This window comes from Larus michahellis, chromosome 6 (genome assembly GCF_964199755.1).
Source record: "Larus michahellis chromosome 6, bLarMic1.1, whole genome shotgun sequence".
In the NCBI taxonomy this organism is placed as follows: Eukaryota; Metazoa; Chordata; class Aves; order Charadriiformes; family Laridae; genus Larus; species Larus michahellis.
The window spans coordinates 70,769,848-70,785,359 of record NC_133901.1 but is presented as its reverse complement, the minus strand read 5'-3'; the positions used below and the strand labels follow the sequence as shown (position 1 = coordinate 70,785,359).

Below are 15,512 nucleotides of genomic sequence, written 5' to 3'. Positions count from 1 at the left end.
GATGATTTCTACTTGTTGGCCTCTGTAAATAACCACAAGCTTGGAAAAACACGCTCCTTGAGGTGACCTAGCTATTATTCTCCTGTCAAATCCATATATACAAATGGACACACACACACTCTGCTTAACATCACTTTGACTGACTAGCTACATACTGATTTTTCTTTTTCCCTTTGGTGTAAGGGCTCTATTATGAGCCCCTGTTACGACAAAAGCACCAGAACACGAGGAGCGTACAGGATTTTCCTGACGGGGCTCACTAAAAATAAGTACAAGTTCTGCAAAGGAGAAAAGATACCTTGAATTTCAGAAGGAAACATATAAACAGCACAAGACATGATCAGAAAAGAAGCAAACAAATGTAAAAACTGTCTTTCACCTCCTTTTTTAAAGGCATACAAACTACAATACCACGGTACGTTCTCATCCAAGGTCCCAAACTCTCAGGTTTTGTGAAGACCACTGAACCATTCATCACTCAACATCGTTCTTTAAGCACAATGCTTTAGAAAAATATTTCACACAGCCACCCCTCTTGCCCCCAAATCCATGTGTTTTGAATTTTAACTCCTCTGGAGACAAAAACAAATCTTCCTTGACCTCTCAAAGCACAGAATTAGAGCATTTTTCTCTACCAGAAATACACTGATGAAATGCTGTTTGATTTTCTGTACATTTCACAGTTTTCCATCAATTCCACAATCCTGCATATTGCTTTTAGAAAAGAAAATCTCATTGCTGCAATATGATACAGGATTAGTTGGATACTTATATGAAAGTATTGCCTATCAGTTAAAAAATATTGAATAAATGAGGAGGAGGAGAGGCAGCGGAACTACCTTTCAGCAAATAAGAACTCAAACCCACAAGCAAGAAAAAAATCTAAATTTAACAAAGCATGAGGGTATGAGTTTCATTCATTCTCAAGTGAACTTTAGTGTTTATGAAAGTTTCCCACCACACTGGGTCTCCAGACACAGGCTTTGCAGAGAATTAAAAGTTGGCAAGAGATGCTTTTAAGATAACGCTTTGTTTATGGACACACACAAAAAAATATTTTATCTATAGATGAGGTGAGAGAAAACCACACAGAAGGGCGAGATGTGTACGCTGCCAGAGCCCGCGGGAAGCGGCACAGCCACATCACTGCTGCACTGAGCCCTGCGAGTCCTCAGTGCCCGGCTCCATCCTCTGGTCCTCGGCGCGGGTCCCGCAGAGCGGGGCGAAGGCAGCATCCCGTGCACCCAGGCTGGGCAGCGCGAGCAGCGTACGTGCCTGGAATCCCCTTACCAGCTCAACTGAAGCACATTAGATTTAAGACATTCTTAACAGCCGGCGACATGAAAACCCCTGGTTAGGAGCCTCCTGATAAGATCCAAAAGCCATTAAGTAACACTGTTCTGTCAACAACGCCGGACTGAGTTCAGATTAATGACCCTGCTATTAAAACCGATTCATTTAAATTTCTTAGTGGCTCTACAAGAGAATAGTTAGACTGTACCACTCGCTGCAGCCCACATGGCTGAGGGTTAGGTTTGGAAAACAAACCAGCCACGCACAAGTTCTCCTTCCACTTTTGAAAATGTAGTTGGGTGAATAGGGGAAGTCAAAGATTAATACAGTAAATACACGATGTGCCACCATAGCCTTCCTCAGCAGTGTTTTTTATAGGCATAATTTCATTTTTTATCCCAGTTATCTCAATTTCCTCCTATCCAGGACAGTCAAGTATAATACCTTATATCAGTGACTCTAACCTAAAAGCAGCCAGGAGAAGGAAAAATTACTACAAAGACAGAGCTCTAAGCGTGAATGAAGGGAAGGTCTAACACTTGATGCACATATCTTAAAGAGCAAACTTTAAAATGGTCTCAGGGAGACCTGCACCATTTTACCCAAGCCCCAACACAGGGAATTTCATCTACATTCCTCCTTTTTACTCTTGCAAACCTTGCAATTACAAATACATAAGCCTGTGTCGCTCATTTGGTGTGGCTCATAAGGGCTGATCTCAAAAGATCTCCAAAGCGAAGATCAAGCTGAGCTGCCTTTGGACTTGCTGGTGCAGTATGTGGTGACACGGCTGGTGGACTCTTGGTTTTTAGAGATTTCTTCTTACTTCTTCACCATCCATAACTGCAGGAAGTAAATTTACAACCTGTGTTACACTTCCCTGCTCAAGTGGGACTGTAATGTACTGAAGGCTTCCTGATGGAAAAGCTTGACCTCTTTCTTGAAAGGTTCAGAGTCTCCAGGATCTCTATCGTCAGCTCTTAATTCTCCAGTTTAAGGTTTAAACTTGCATGCAACATGGATCATGTAGACTCAGTAATTTTTCATGTATTTTTTTATAAATCATAAATTTGGAGAATAACCTTACTGCAAATCTAAATAAAAAGTGATACCAAAACATAAAGTTCATCCTTTGAGCATCACTCTTCGTTGCTGCTTGCACAAAATTAGAAAGAAAATGTCAAGTGGAAAGAAAGTGTGACAGGTAGGACTTAATTCCACAGTTGTTAATACCAGATCCAGGCAATACCCACCTTCTAGGAGTGCTGCTGAACCGCACCAGGCGCAAAAGCATAAAGTTTTGTGAAGTTAAGGAGCATAACAGATTGCAGCATAGATGGTGTTGGCTTTATACTTTCTTTGCTAACTGGAAGAAGTTACGAGATCCAAAAGTCACACAGCTGTGCTTAGACGTTACCTGGTCTGGTCTAACATCTGCCAGTGCAAAGCCAGTCCACCAAGAACATTTTTGCGAATGGAACCATAAAAAATTGTTTTATCAGCACTGTGCATCACATGGTCCCAGCGTTTTTGATCTGACAGAACAATCCTTTTGAATTCCCCTTATCAGTGAACCATTGCCTACTTGCTCCCTCATTAACTTCTTCTGACAGCCCATAAACACTTAGTTTAGGTTAGTTTAACCTGCAGCCATCTAGAAAAAGAATAAAAATGTTTTCACCTTAAATGAAGGAATCCGTAAGAGAGGTGCTTGAACTCACCTTTCACTGGCCCACTAACGTAAAAGGGAGGTATGGAAATAAGAAAGCGCGGATGAACAGCACACTCTAAAGGGTTTATATGATGTTTTACTTCAGCTAAGGGACAGCTTAAGGGCAGAGAACAATGCTTTGGAAAGAAAGAACACCAAAAACCACCATTCTCTCTATGGAACTTCACCGAGCACAAAAGCTAAATCCATCGTTTTTGATAAAATACATCATAGCTAAAGTTATACCACATGCCAATAACACTGCATGCTTAGTGCCCTTTTAAATTAAAAATTACAAGTTTTTGCTTTCACTTCTTCATGATCTATAACCCGCGCTAAGTGTCAATTAGCATTTCCTCACTTATTTTAAATCTTCTTGTCCTTCTAATGGAACAACCTTAATTGGTTACAACCTCCACCGCGTTCGGCAGCAAGGACAAACCTTGCGCTCGCAGAGGTCTGGAGATGATGAATAATGCGACAATTTAATGGCTGCAAAGGCTTTGCTCACCGTGCTGCGTGAAGAGGTCACTGTGAACGATTTCTATCAAGCAGTAGAGCTTCTGGATTGTGAGCCGGCTCATGGGGACGTTCAGGATGAATTCAGTGAAGAGTTTGCTGCACACAAAGAGGCAAGTCAAAATGCATTAATCTCTCTCCGAAATATGTAAAACTCATTCAATGGCACAAAACCAGGTAAACAGCTACATAGTTTTGGACAAGCAAACTCATTTTTTTCCAGACATAGAAAGGGGATTCCAGAGAAATGTGAGTTATCTTTAATACATCTGTTCAGTTTTTTTGTGTCTTTTCTATTTCCCTCTCCATATTATCTCAATTTTACACTCTTTTTTCATTTAAGGTTTTATATTTCAAGTTTCGGTTGTCTGTGCTACTGCCTCTCTACTTCAACCGCCACATACCATAAACAGAATAATACATGACCACATAAGCCAAAAATAAAAAAGTGATAATTCACGTTACAAGCTTTAACCAACAAAAAAGCCTCACAAACACACATTTTAGGATAAGGTATCATCACGCTCATCAGCTGAGCTCCCACATAATACAGATTTTTAAAAGACTTTTCAATAATTTTGTTCCACTTCCTAAGATCTCGGGGTTTTGTTTTTCCTATTAAGCCTTCCCTTCTAAGTATTATTCAATCTCAATGGAAATATCGCAAGTGACAGAACTGCAGTTTTAGCGCTTGGGGTGAGACAGGCTAAGTCCTGGGATTTCTCATTTGGTGTATTTTCTCGGTACTTGTGCTATCACGTATCAAAATTATGATTTAGCCCAGGAACTCTACCAGCGATGCACTCCCTAGGCCCGCAGGAAACGTAAGAGCACGTGTAAAAAAAGTTTACAGTAGAGGCAAGCAGAAGCTAAATGCCAGGTTCCTCAAGCCACTGCAACGTTACACTTAGATTATACTTATCTATTTTATTTCTACTTTATCTTTCTTTTCCTCATTTTGACACGTATTTTCATATTAAATGCCTTGTAATAGCACTGTGAAAGAGAATTTTTTTTTTTTTATTTAAAAGTTCTCCTGAAATACTAGTTTCGATTTGGTATCTCTATGGGTTTTTTGTTCTAAACCACCTTCCCATTACCCTTTCTATTTACTAACAACATTCCTGTGTTTACAAGCTACTGAAATATCAACCCAGCAATAGGGTTCACTGAACAAAAACATTATTTATGTTAAATTTATACTTGAAAGAGTGAAACATCAAGTACACAGCTGAAGAGTTTTGATGTCAGTTGCCCGACTGGTAATTTTTGCTGTCTCATTACACGATTGTACTCAACAAGAATGCAAAGTTTGTCAAGACACCTGTTAAAACTTGATGCCATACATGTTACTTTTAAAAACAGGCTATTTCTGCAGCCATAAAAATATTTGCAAGGGAAAAAAAAAGGTAATAAAGCAAAGTGATAAAATATCTCAGGTGATCATATTCCAATGCCTAGGTATATATTTTTATATGTGTGTGTGTATATATATATATATGTGTGTATATATATATATGCATATATATATACGTATATGTATATATATATATGCATATATATATGCATATGTGTGTAAAATAAAGATCTAGATAAAGTTGACACTACACATTTCATTAGCTCAACTTACCTAAGTTCTTTCGGGTCAAATACTAACTTCACGTCATTGACAATAGCTGGCAAATATTTCAGTGCTGCTCCCTAGAAAAATAAAAACAACAAATAAACAAGACTGAAATCCAAATGTCTTTAAAGGTGACACAAAGACGGCAAGAAGAGAATCACACAAGAGCAGGTTGCTTTGGCTTAACGATTCTCCGGGGCCTCAGCCCGAGCCCTATGGCTGGCTCTCGGTGTATTCTTTCGGGGGTAAGGCACCTACCTTGGAACTCAATGAAAATGAAACTTTTAGATTTAACAGATTCAAAAGAAAGAGGCGTGAAAGATTAGTAAACTGCAAAAAATGACAACTTATACCAAAATTAGAGACTTACAAGCTCTTTCCAGTATGCTATAGAAACCTTTTGGTCTATGGGTACACAACCCATGACTAAGTTACGTTTCTCTCATCGTTTTTTCCCCATCTTCCGTAGAGCCGGAGAAGCACCTTCTCCTCATCAGCCATGCTGTAGTTGTTTGGGTTTTATTTTCCCTCCACTACTTAAATATGAAACAAAAACACACAATTGTCATTTTTCCCTGCAGTAAATTCTTGGTAGCCACTAATGAAACTGCAGTTCTTCCTAATTCCCCTTGAACCTGGAGTCATCGCTCCATTTCACAGTACTGAATGAAAGGATTCCGAAGATACACGCAGATGTTTAATATTTTAAGAATTTGTCATGATTTTAACTAATTTTGTCTTTCCATTTCTTAGTAACAATTAGTAGTTCGTTAGTTATTTCTAGAAAAACATTCTTTTAGAGGCATCAAGGACAAAAATCCAGCAAACAGAAATCCCTGCCCAACACTTCAAAGCGTGTTCTGGCACGATTACGTTAGGTTGGACAACAGTAAACAGACCTCTAGTAACAGCACGGATAAAAATCACTCTACACAAACAGTCATTTCAATTAGATAAAGTTAGCTTGTTGGGTTGGTTTTTTTCTTTATTTGCAAATGGATTTAAATACCCTATTTCAAATAATAAATGAGAAAGTGTTCTACCTAAGAAACCCTAAGGCAGAAGTCTTTTGGTTTTAATCTTAACCTTATTAGCTTAGACACATGCGCTATTTTTACTGAGATTCCTCGAGTTCTTGGGAGCAGTGAGAACCAGACTAGAAAAAATTCCCCAGTAATTCAAATAGAAACCACAACAGCCAGACTAATTTCGCTTTGCTCTGCATTTTATTGATAATATCAAACAGTTTGATTACAGACGCATTTTTGCCTCAAAAGGGGGAATGACTCATTCCCCATAGAAGGCATTTCTGTTGGTGTGTTTAATGCTTAGAATTTGCAGTTTCCATCCGGGAGAGCACCACGTGCTCACTACCCTTTTGAATTATAAGGAAGACGAGCCCTCATACTTTTCTTTTTTAATCAATTATTTTCCAGTCTGAAGTCCGTGATGTGACAGGTGATTATATTATACAAATCCACGGTCAGAGGAACTCAAGAGACAGAAAAATTCTATTTATCAGTAGTTGTTAATGGTAGGAAGAGGCACAGGGAAACAGAGCGGAGGAGTACTGCCTCGCAGGTACATACAAAACCATTTGCCTATTTTCAAACAACTACACTTTTCTGCCCCACCCTAGGAATTTTAAATCCAATTCCACCTTTCTGGAATGCACAAAGTCAATTGTTTGATTACAGTCACAAGGGACATCTCGGCCCAAGCTGTTAAGCAAAAAAAAGGGGAAAAAAAATGTTTAGAATCCACTATCAATCAAGTACTTCATCCTTCCAGCTAAAAATACAAGTACCATTAATGATTAATACGTACTATTTTAGAGTAAAGTTCAGGTATATTATACAGTATAATTATTTTAATTAGATCATCTGCATATCTTTAGATAAGATTAGCAGAGGTATCAGCGATACAAAATATGTCTTTTCTTGAATAATGTATGAAGCAGCTATTAATTTACATATTTCTCAGTAAAAATGCAGATTGAAGTGATTTTGGTTAGATGGTTTAAGAAAGCACAGACCCATGTCCAAAACCATGCCCAAAAGCACAAATTCAGGCAAATCTTTTCTCTAAATTATGAAGCACTATCGCATTCTTTAGGAATTTTATAAGCTTTGCTATTCCAGCACACACACAAGTGGCTGGAAGTGAGCACTGAGTATGGGCCTGGGAATGTCACCCATCCTGGAGGGATCCACGAGGCTGCAGCAGCTGGGAAAATTTCTAGTTAAAAGTATTACATTCTTAAAACTTAAGCACGCAATACACTTCAGCTCGTATATTCTTCTGCAAGGTGAGTACACACAATTTCTTTTTCATTGAATATTCATCAATATTGCCAACAAGGCGAACAAAGCGTATAAGGTGAGACCATTATAGCACGTGTTCAATTCTGTTCTCGAATTCAGTCTATCAACTAGAATTGAGTAAATACCCAAACACTTCCCACCGATATTTGCTCAAATAAAAGAAAAAGGTGTATTTCCACAGTATTGATACTATTTGGTGTTTGTTATGGATTTTAAAAAAAAAAAAAAAAAAAGAGATGTGATTTTTTCACCTGCCGAAGGGTTCACAGAAAGAGCGGAAAAGTGGAGCGGAAAAAGAAACAAAAAAAGAAAAAGAGTTTTGAGTTCCAAAGCCACTTCTACAGAGTGAACTCTTCAGGAGAGAAAGAAACCTGTCAAATCGCTTCCAGCAGCCGGCGAGGGAAGTTTGCCAACGCTTGCCGACCACTTTTAAAAGAGCAAAAAAACAAACATGTCAATAGGTTAGATGCAAATTTCCGAGTGTTCCAGTTTTTACTCAGAGTCCATTTAAACTGTCAAGCTTGATCATCAACCATTTCCACGTAAGCTTAAAGGACTACTTACATGCACAGAAATCAAGCTCATAACTGTAATTATGCAAATAGCCCCATTATGTACACGCTTATGTGTTTTGATGGATGAGGACTCTAATGACCAGTTATAAACGGCAGCCATCGCTGTGTTTTTATTTGCTTATCATTCAAATGCACATAGCAATAAATGTTTAGTAACACATACTAAAAAAGAGCTTGCGTTTTATATCTTGAATTAGAATTTCACACTGTGCTGGCGCAATGATTAAAATTAACACTTTAATGGCTTAAATGAAGTACTATCAGGTAAAACTATTTACAACATCAATTAAAAGCTTGTAGTTACAATAATTATCAGCCATTTAGATTCTGCTTTATGGACAAACTGATTAAAGTTTAATATCTTAAATTTAAAGAAAACTGTGGAAGTGTATTTCCCAGTTTCCAGTCTCAACTGACTCAATCCTATGACCGACAGCATGATCGGGCAAGCAGGTTCTGCCGCCCCAGGATTACATCTGTTATCTGTGGAATCCAAAGGCCTAGGAAAATAACTTTTTGTTGATATTAACTCCTGTAAAAGAGCAGCTCTCGCTGTAGATTTTACTCTGTTAGAAGCTGCATCTGGAAGTAGATCTTTTGTCAGCAGTAGCACAATTGCCATGCTGGTTATTCCCAGGGTACTGGAATACTTAAGTGAAGAATATTAAATTCAGCAGATAAAAAACCTGTTCTTGTCTTTTCATATAATATCAGGAAAAAACAAATAAGCCATCTGTTTGGTTGGGTTTTTTTTTCCCATTGAAACAAATTAAATTAATTACTTTCCATTCTTGATCAGCACTGGACAAAGGTTCCAAATTCCTCATTTCTGCAAGAAGTACACGGCAAACTAAATCAAAATCTTAATTTCATAGTTGCACAGTGATGCCTAAGACACTTGAAAATTCAAAACAGCATCAGAGAAAACAGAATAATGAAGAATCTTAATTCTTTAATTTTTAATCAAACAGGTTTTTGCAATAATTGCCATCTGATCACATTAGATAGCTATAAAAAGCTGGAAATAGTCTCACGTACTTAGTCAATAATTATAAACAGCTTCACGCTGGGCTGCACTCAAAATCTTACTGCCCAAAGGGGCTTCTCTCTTTGTGGAAAACAAGTGCGAAATTATTACTACCCTTATCAAGTTACAAAATCATTCATTTGAAGTACTACAAAGCACACGAATAAACTAGCAAAGGGGAAGAATGAAAAAAGGAGAGAAAGCAGAGAGAAGACAGCGCATCATATGAATAATGGACATATTTTCCCTGTTACTGAGTTAAACTTCCTTGTACACTCACTGTTATATCGACTGTCAGGGTGTTATTGGATATATTTTTTCCTGGGATGTGATTCACAAGCGAGTCAAGGATCCGGACGACGCCAGCGAGCGCAGCTCAGCCCATGAGCCACCTCCGAGCACCTCTTCTCCAGAGCGTGTCTCATCCCTCACTTCTCCCTCTCTCCCCACCGCATGCTGCTGCGCACTTACACAAATACCTGTTCCCTTCCCCATTATGAACATCGTATCTATGTAGAAAAGGTATTATACTACCGCCAAAGTACGTACGGATGCAAAGAACCATTAACTGACACTTATTACATGAACCAGCTGCCAACACAACCCATTGAACTGCTCAGCCGATGCGCGCAGTGCTTCAAGGATACCCTTCGAAACTATAAAAAAGGCAATTAAGTACGCCAAGAAATAAAACTCACTAAGTGAAAATAATAAGGTCCAGAAAAGTCAAGGCTTTGCCTTAAATAGAATAAATTAAGCAATAATTGACGGTCACAGTTCTCTGCACGGTCAATACACAGGACGAAATTCCTAGGTTTTATCGTTCCACAGAATAATTGCAACTTATTCCTTAAATCATCGCAACCGCCCCTCTATCTAGAGCAGTCACCCTTTGCAACCTTTAAGATAAATTCATTGACGTGCTTATAATGACTTAACAGCTAATTTTATCGTCTTGAACTTCTTCAGAGCTAGCAGTTAAGTAACGCGGGGGTTTTTTTTCATGTTGAAGAAACAAATTCAGTGATGGCGTTCATCACAAGATTAGTTGGGGGGGGGAAAAAAAAAACAAAACAAAAAACCTATCAGACATAGAAAGGCAGCCAGAATAGACAAGACAAAGTGCAATGGAAGCGTTCTTTCTAATGGTGGTCCCTCTGAACATCAGAGAAGGGTCCACTGCAGGGCCCCTGCTGCCACGGCTCTCTTTTACCTGATGGTTCATCTCCAGACAGGTTTAATTAGACAAGGATGGGTAAGGAATGGGACCTACCAAGAGAAAATCTAGCACATTCCTCAGATCTAAAGGTTCACGGAGCTTCCATGACTAAAAATTTATCCTAAGCCAGCAATTTACACAGTCATTTTATTCTGAAAGGAGCTGCTTCTGCAATTTTTTTTGGGGGGAAAAAAAACCCTAAATGCCCAAAAACCTGTTAGAGCACTTTGATACTTGCATATATAAACTGTGTAAATTAAGAGTAAGCTTCACTTATTTTTTGGAACAACAAAAAGCACCCCAAAAACCCCAACCCCTAGAATTACCTGGAGGAACTGCCTTACAAAAAAACTCCCGAGTTTTCCATTTCTTCGTGAAGATTTTCTTCACGTTGTTAGCTAAAGGTAAGAACCTCAACTTTAAGCTTCGGGACACAGCTTATCGTTTCAAACATTGACAATCCATCGTAACAGCAAGCCATGAAGAACACATTTAGAGAAGCGCGTATGCTCAGAAACACGCTTAAGAAGCATGACAAGATTCGCACAATTAGAGCATATTTTGTACAGCACTTGGAGACGTATCCTAAATCTGTTCTCTCTCAAAGCCAGAAAGTCACGCTGCATCCCTGCGTTCGGCACGCGCTGTTTGTAAGCATCGCTGGTGTTGGTCACATCTGGTAGCTGTTAGCACATCTGAAGGTTTGTGGAATTAGAAAAACTATACTCTCTTCACACCAAAGTTTTATTTTCCCCACAACTGAACTAACACCCTGCTGCATTAAAACAAAGCCACCCGAGAAGGGGACCAAAAATACGGCGCTGTATTGCATCACGGCGTCCTTCTACTCCTCGAGAGAAGACAAACGGTCTGCACAAACACTTCTTTGTCGCATTAGAGCACGCTCAAATACGATAGGGCGGCCTTGCTAAGTAGCTTAAAGTCACTTCTGATAATTTTGGATAACGGATATAAACAATGGGAGTTTTATTGATTTCCTTTTGTTTATTAGACAGTTGAGGACATTGAGCAATCTCTTCATTAATACAAACCAGACATTACTACTGGGATAACAACACTGGTCACTGGTAAATGAAAACAAAGCAGCACGGAGTACAGCAAAGCAGTCTTGCAACAACAGAAAATTCTAAGTTTTATCCCATTCTTGGGCTTATACCGACAAGCAATGTCAAAAAACTATAACGAAAGCTCCTTTACAGCAGCAGTTTAAGAAAACTGCAATACTAACCTAAGGATGTCATTAGACTGAACAAATGACGTTTGCAAAGTACTAAACAAGATGTATTCTACAGGTTTTGTCTAGGATTTAAGCTCATCTCTTTGTACTACACAAAAGCAAAAATACCTAATTTAAAAACTGTCATTTTCTAAAGTCATTCATTTCAAACAGCACACCTAGTTTCAAAATTAAGCATAAAATCTCTTTGCCAAATACAGTATGTTCTTAGGAACTTTTTTGTTTGATGAAGCAATAAATTTGTTTTACCTGACCCAATTTGTACATGATTTTAATGTTAATTTTCATCTTTTGTGTCATTCAACACAAAGCACCTACCTTCCACACAAGCATTATCCCAGATGCCGTTTTATTAAAACTCATGGATCCAGCCACATTAAGCCCAGTCAACAGCTGGATGAAACAATTTCCAGGAATGGCTAAACACCATTTCGGATTTGCCCCCATCTACGGCAGTCACTCGTTCCAAATCATAACTGAACCAGCGCCTCTGGCACGGAATTCAGTGTAAAATAGCACAAAGCATGATCACGAGCAAAGTGGCGTTGTGCTCTTCTGGAGATTATTGCCTTTGTTGCCAGTGTAACAACAGACCTGCCCATATAGGTTCTAAAAGACACAGAAACCTCAGACCGTGGCTGCAGTCTGTTACTCGACTAATTTTAAACAATGGTTTTAAAGTATTCAACCTGTTGGAAAAGCCCTGCAGACTAATGCAGTCTTTTTTTGTTTTCTTCCTAGGTACCTCAGCAGCTTGTAATGTATGTCCCTGTCTTCATATAAATACTTTTATAGATTCACAGAATGGTTTGGGTGGGAAGGGACCTTAAAGATCACCTCGTTCCAACCCCCCTGCCCCGGGCAGGGACACCTCCCACCAGCCCAGGTTGCTCCAAGCCCCATCCAACCTGGCCTTGAACCCCTCCAGGGATGGGGCAGCCACAGCTGCTCTGGGCAACCTGGGCCAGGGGCTCACCCCCCTCACAGCAAACAACTTCTTCCTCAGATCTCATCTAAATCTCCCCTCTTTCAGTTTAAAAACATTCCCCCACATCCCATGGCTCCTCTCCCTGCTCCAGAGTCCCTCCCCAGCTTTCCTGGAGCCCCTTGAGGGACTGGCAGGGGCTGGAAGGTCTCCCCGGAGCCTTCTCTTCTCCAGGCTGAACCCCCCCAGCTCTCTCAGCCTGTCCCCACAGCAGAGGGGCTCCAGCCCTCCCAGCATCCAGGTGGGGTCTCAGCAGAGCAGAGCAGAGGGGCAGAATCACCTCCCTCGCCCTGCTGGCCATACTTCTTCTGATGCAGCCCAGGATGCGGTTGGCTTCTCTGTGGCTTTAGCAATAAATGCTTAATATTGGAGTAGGAAAAAGCATGGTACAGATACTGAGAAATATGCACCATGTGTTAAAAGTGACAAGGATTATTAAAAAACCACACACACAAGAGAATTCACATTAGCAAAACGTTATCATCTTCCGCCCCGGCTCTCTGTGGTCACATTACAGGATAATTTTATACACACACCTACTTTATCAAGATCATTTAAAGCACAGAGAACTAACTGGGCTACCCAGCCCAGCTTTTTTCAGCCATCCTGAACGGCAGTACAAAGTCAGGCTGAACAGCAAACATTAGAGCCAACCGCAAGAACCCTGCTGAGAATAGTTCAGCTGCCTCACACAGACGCAGCCTAAATCAGACAGTCCTCGTAAATTCCACGCAGCTGGCTCAACTGCCCTTGTTTCAAAGAGATGCAAGAATAAATTACCAGGAAACATTTGCATTTTTATCTGAACTTGAAGCGCCGTGCTAGGCTTCAGCTGAGCTCAGGCTTAAACAGTAAAAGGTTAAGGAAATAATTATCATGCACCAATTAGCAGAAAATAGGAATAAAATCAGGGAAGCTCACTATACTTGTAACCATTAAAAATATCTATATGCACCGAACGCTGCACACCTTGTTTAATCAAGTAATTCTTAAAATGAAACTGATACTTGAAAACAAAGTTTAATCTCTCTACATCTCAAGCTATTGCTGCAGCCCGCTACCTTTCTCAATGCAAGAAAACATTCTGTTAGTAAGAGGACGACCAAAACGTCCCTCAGCTCAAATCAGTTTGAATTTCCCTCTCCAGTTTGGACAACTGCACACCTTAAAAAAAAAAATGTATATATAAAAATCAAGTGTAAAAGGCAGCCTCTGAATGTCTGCCTCAGCTGCAGTCAGCACTGACACACACAAAAAAATCCCTAAACAATTATATTTAGGTAACTAACTATAAAAACCAAACTCTGCATTGTTTTAAACACTGTAATCTACACCATACTAGCTGTCATATTCAAACCTGTAGGACTGAATGGCTGTTCAAATTCAAACCGATAGGATTGACTATTGCTGCCTTTATAGGCTAGGATAAGAAATAAATATGTTTTCAATTCATTTTTACACCTAATGTTTGATTGCAACATATTTGAGCCGACTGAGAGCTATAAATGCAACTAAAGTTCTGCTCGCGTTCCAAGAATATATGGATTTTTACCTATTTACTGTAGAAATACGGCGCTGAAGCACTACAACTCAAACTTTAAATAAATTTTAATTATATTTTTAAATTGTTATTCTTATTTTTGCAGTACCAAGAGCTCCTGAAAGCAAGCAGACCTTTACGCTCTGCAATATACACTTTTTCCATGCATACGCTACGCCAGGCACTACAACTACACACCGTAAGGACTAGGTGCCCAGCTCTTAAGCCACCGAGTGACCGTTAACGGCACCGACGCAGCGGGCAGCAGACGGGGGCCAGCACTGGGGCTGCCTTCAGAGCCCCCTCCTCTGACCGACACCCCATCGGAAGCAGGGAAGGATGGAGAGCGGACACAAACGTGCCTCTCCCTAATTCCAGGCCAACTCAAGGCTTCTTGGAGGATCTTGTTGAAAAAAAAACAAAAAAACAAATTATTCAGGTCAATGCCTTCCCTGGCCAGGAGACTGGGAGTCAAAGCATCCTCAGTAACGCAAAGCATGATTTTGGTGCAGCGGAGGATTTTGCAGACAGACAGGGCTTTTGCTCTTCTGTTTGTTGGTTTTTTTTTCCTTCGAAGTCTTGACAAAAAATTTAATCTATGTGGTGGACAGTCATCTCATCCCTACCTGTAGCCAACAAAACTGCAAAACGCCACTTTTAATTTGCCTTCCACAGAAAATACTCTCGATTTTGTTTCCTTAAAGGCTGAAACTGAAGTCAAGTTTGCAAAGCAGCCACACATACAAATTCTCCCCCACCCTAGGAGATTTTTAATAGCATAATACTAAGAGAGTTACAAATTCAAAGCCTCTTTTTGTGCTCTACGGTCTTAAATCCTTGTACAATTCATAGAGTTTTCTTTTGAGGAAACTTTTTTTTTTTAAAATGCACCCAAAGCCTTGAAAAATTTAAATTAAAAAAAAAAAGAGGCAATTTAAATGCAAAATGTTAAATAACTGAAGACCTGAGCTACAGTCAGAAACAGCTCATCAGCTTCCCCAAGGACATAAATATTTGAATAGGTAAAGAGTAATTCTTGCTAAGAACATAAGACTGCAGTCATTCATTCTCCCCCGCACGGTGTCAGCTTGAAGGCTACTCTCTTAACAGACAGGCTGGGGAAAAAAACAATTCAGTACAACCAGCCCAAAGAGAAAAGTTGTGAACATTTCAGACAAACTTTCCAGTGGCAGTTCTGCTTCATGTCGATAAACTATCAAGGCAGATTACAATTTTTGCACGGAGAAACAGAAATATTCAAATGTGTGAATTAAGCATCTGTCTCTTTTAATGTAAAGCACCTTAATTTTCTATGTAGGTCTTTTCAACTTATCTCTCCAAACAGGCTTATTTTGTATACACTTATTTAGCTTCCCCAATATATATTAAAAACAGTAAAAAAAAAAAAAAAAAAAAAAGCCTGAAACTGCTACAGCT

General features: G+C 39.5%; 1 protein-coding gene across 2 annotated transcripts in view; it reads right to left on the bottom strand.

Moving 5' to 3' along the window:
• DOCK1 (dedicator of cytokinesis 1) overlaps positions 1-15,512 on the bottom strand; it is a 324,129-nt gene that overhangs the window by 236,800 nt on the left and 71,817 nt on the right. For both annotated transcript variants that reach the window (XM_074593014.1, XM_074593017.1), the window contains exons 24-25: positions 5,154-5,224; positions 3,516-3,622 (exon numbers count right to left, since the gene is read on the bottom strand). In XM_074593014.1, coding sequence (XP_074449115.1) covers positions 3,516-3,622; positions 5,154-5,224 — 178 coding nt within the window. The remainder of the gene's footprint in view (positions 1-3,515; positions 3,623-5,153; positions 5,225-15,512) is intronic.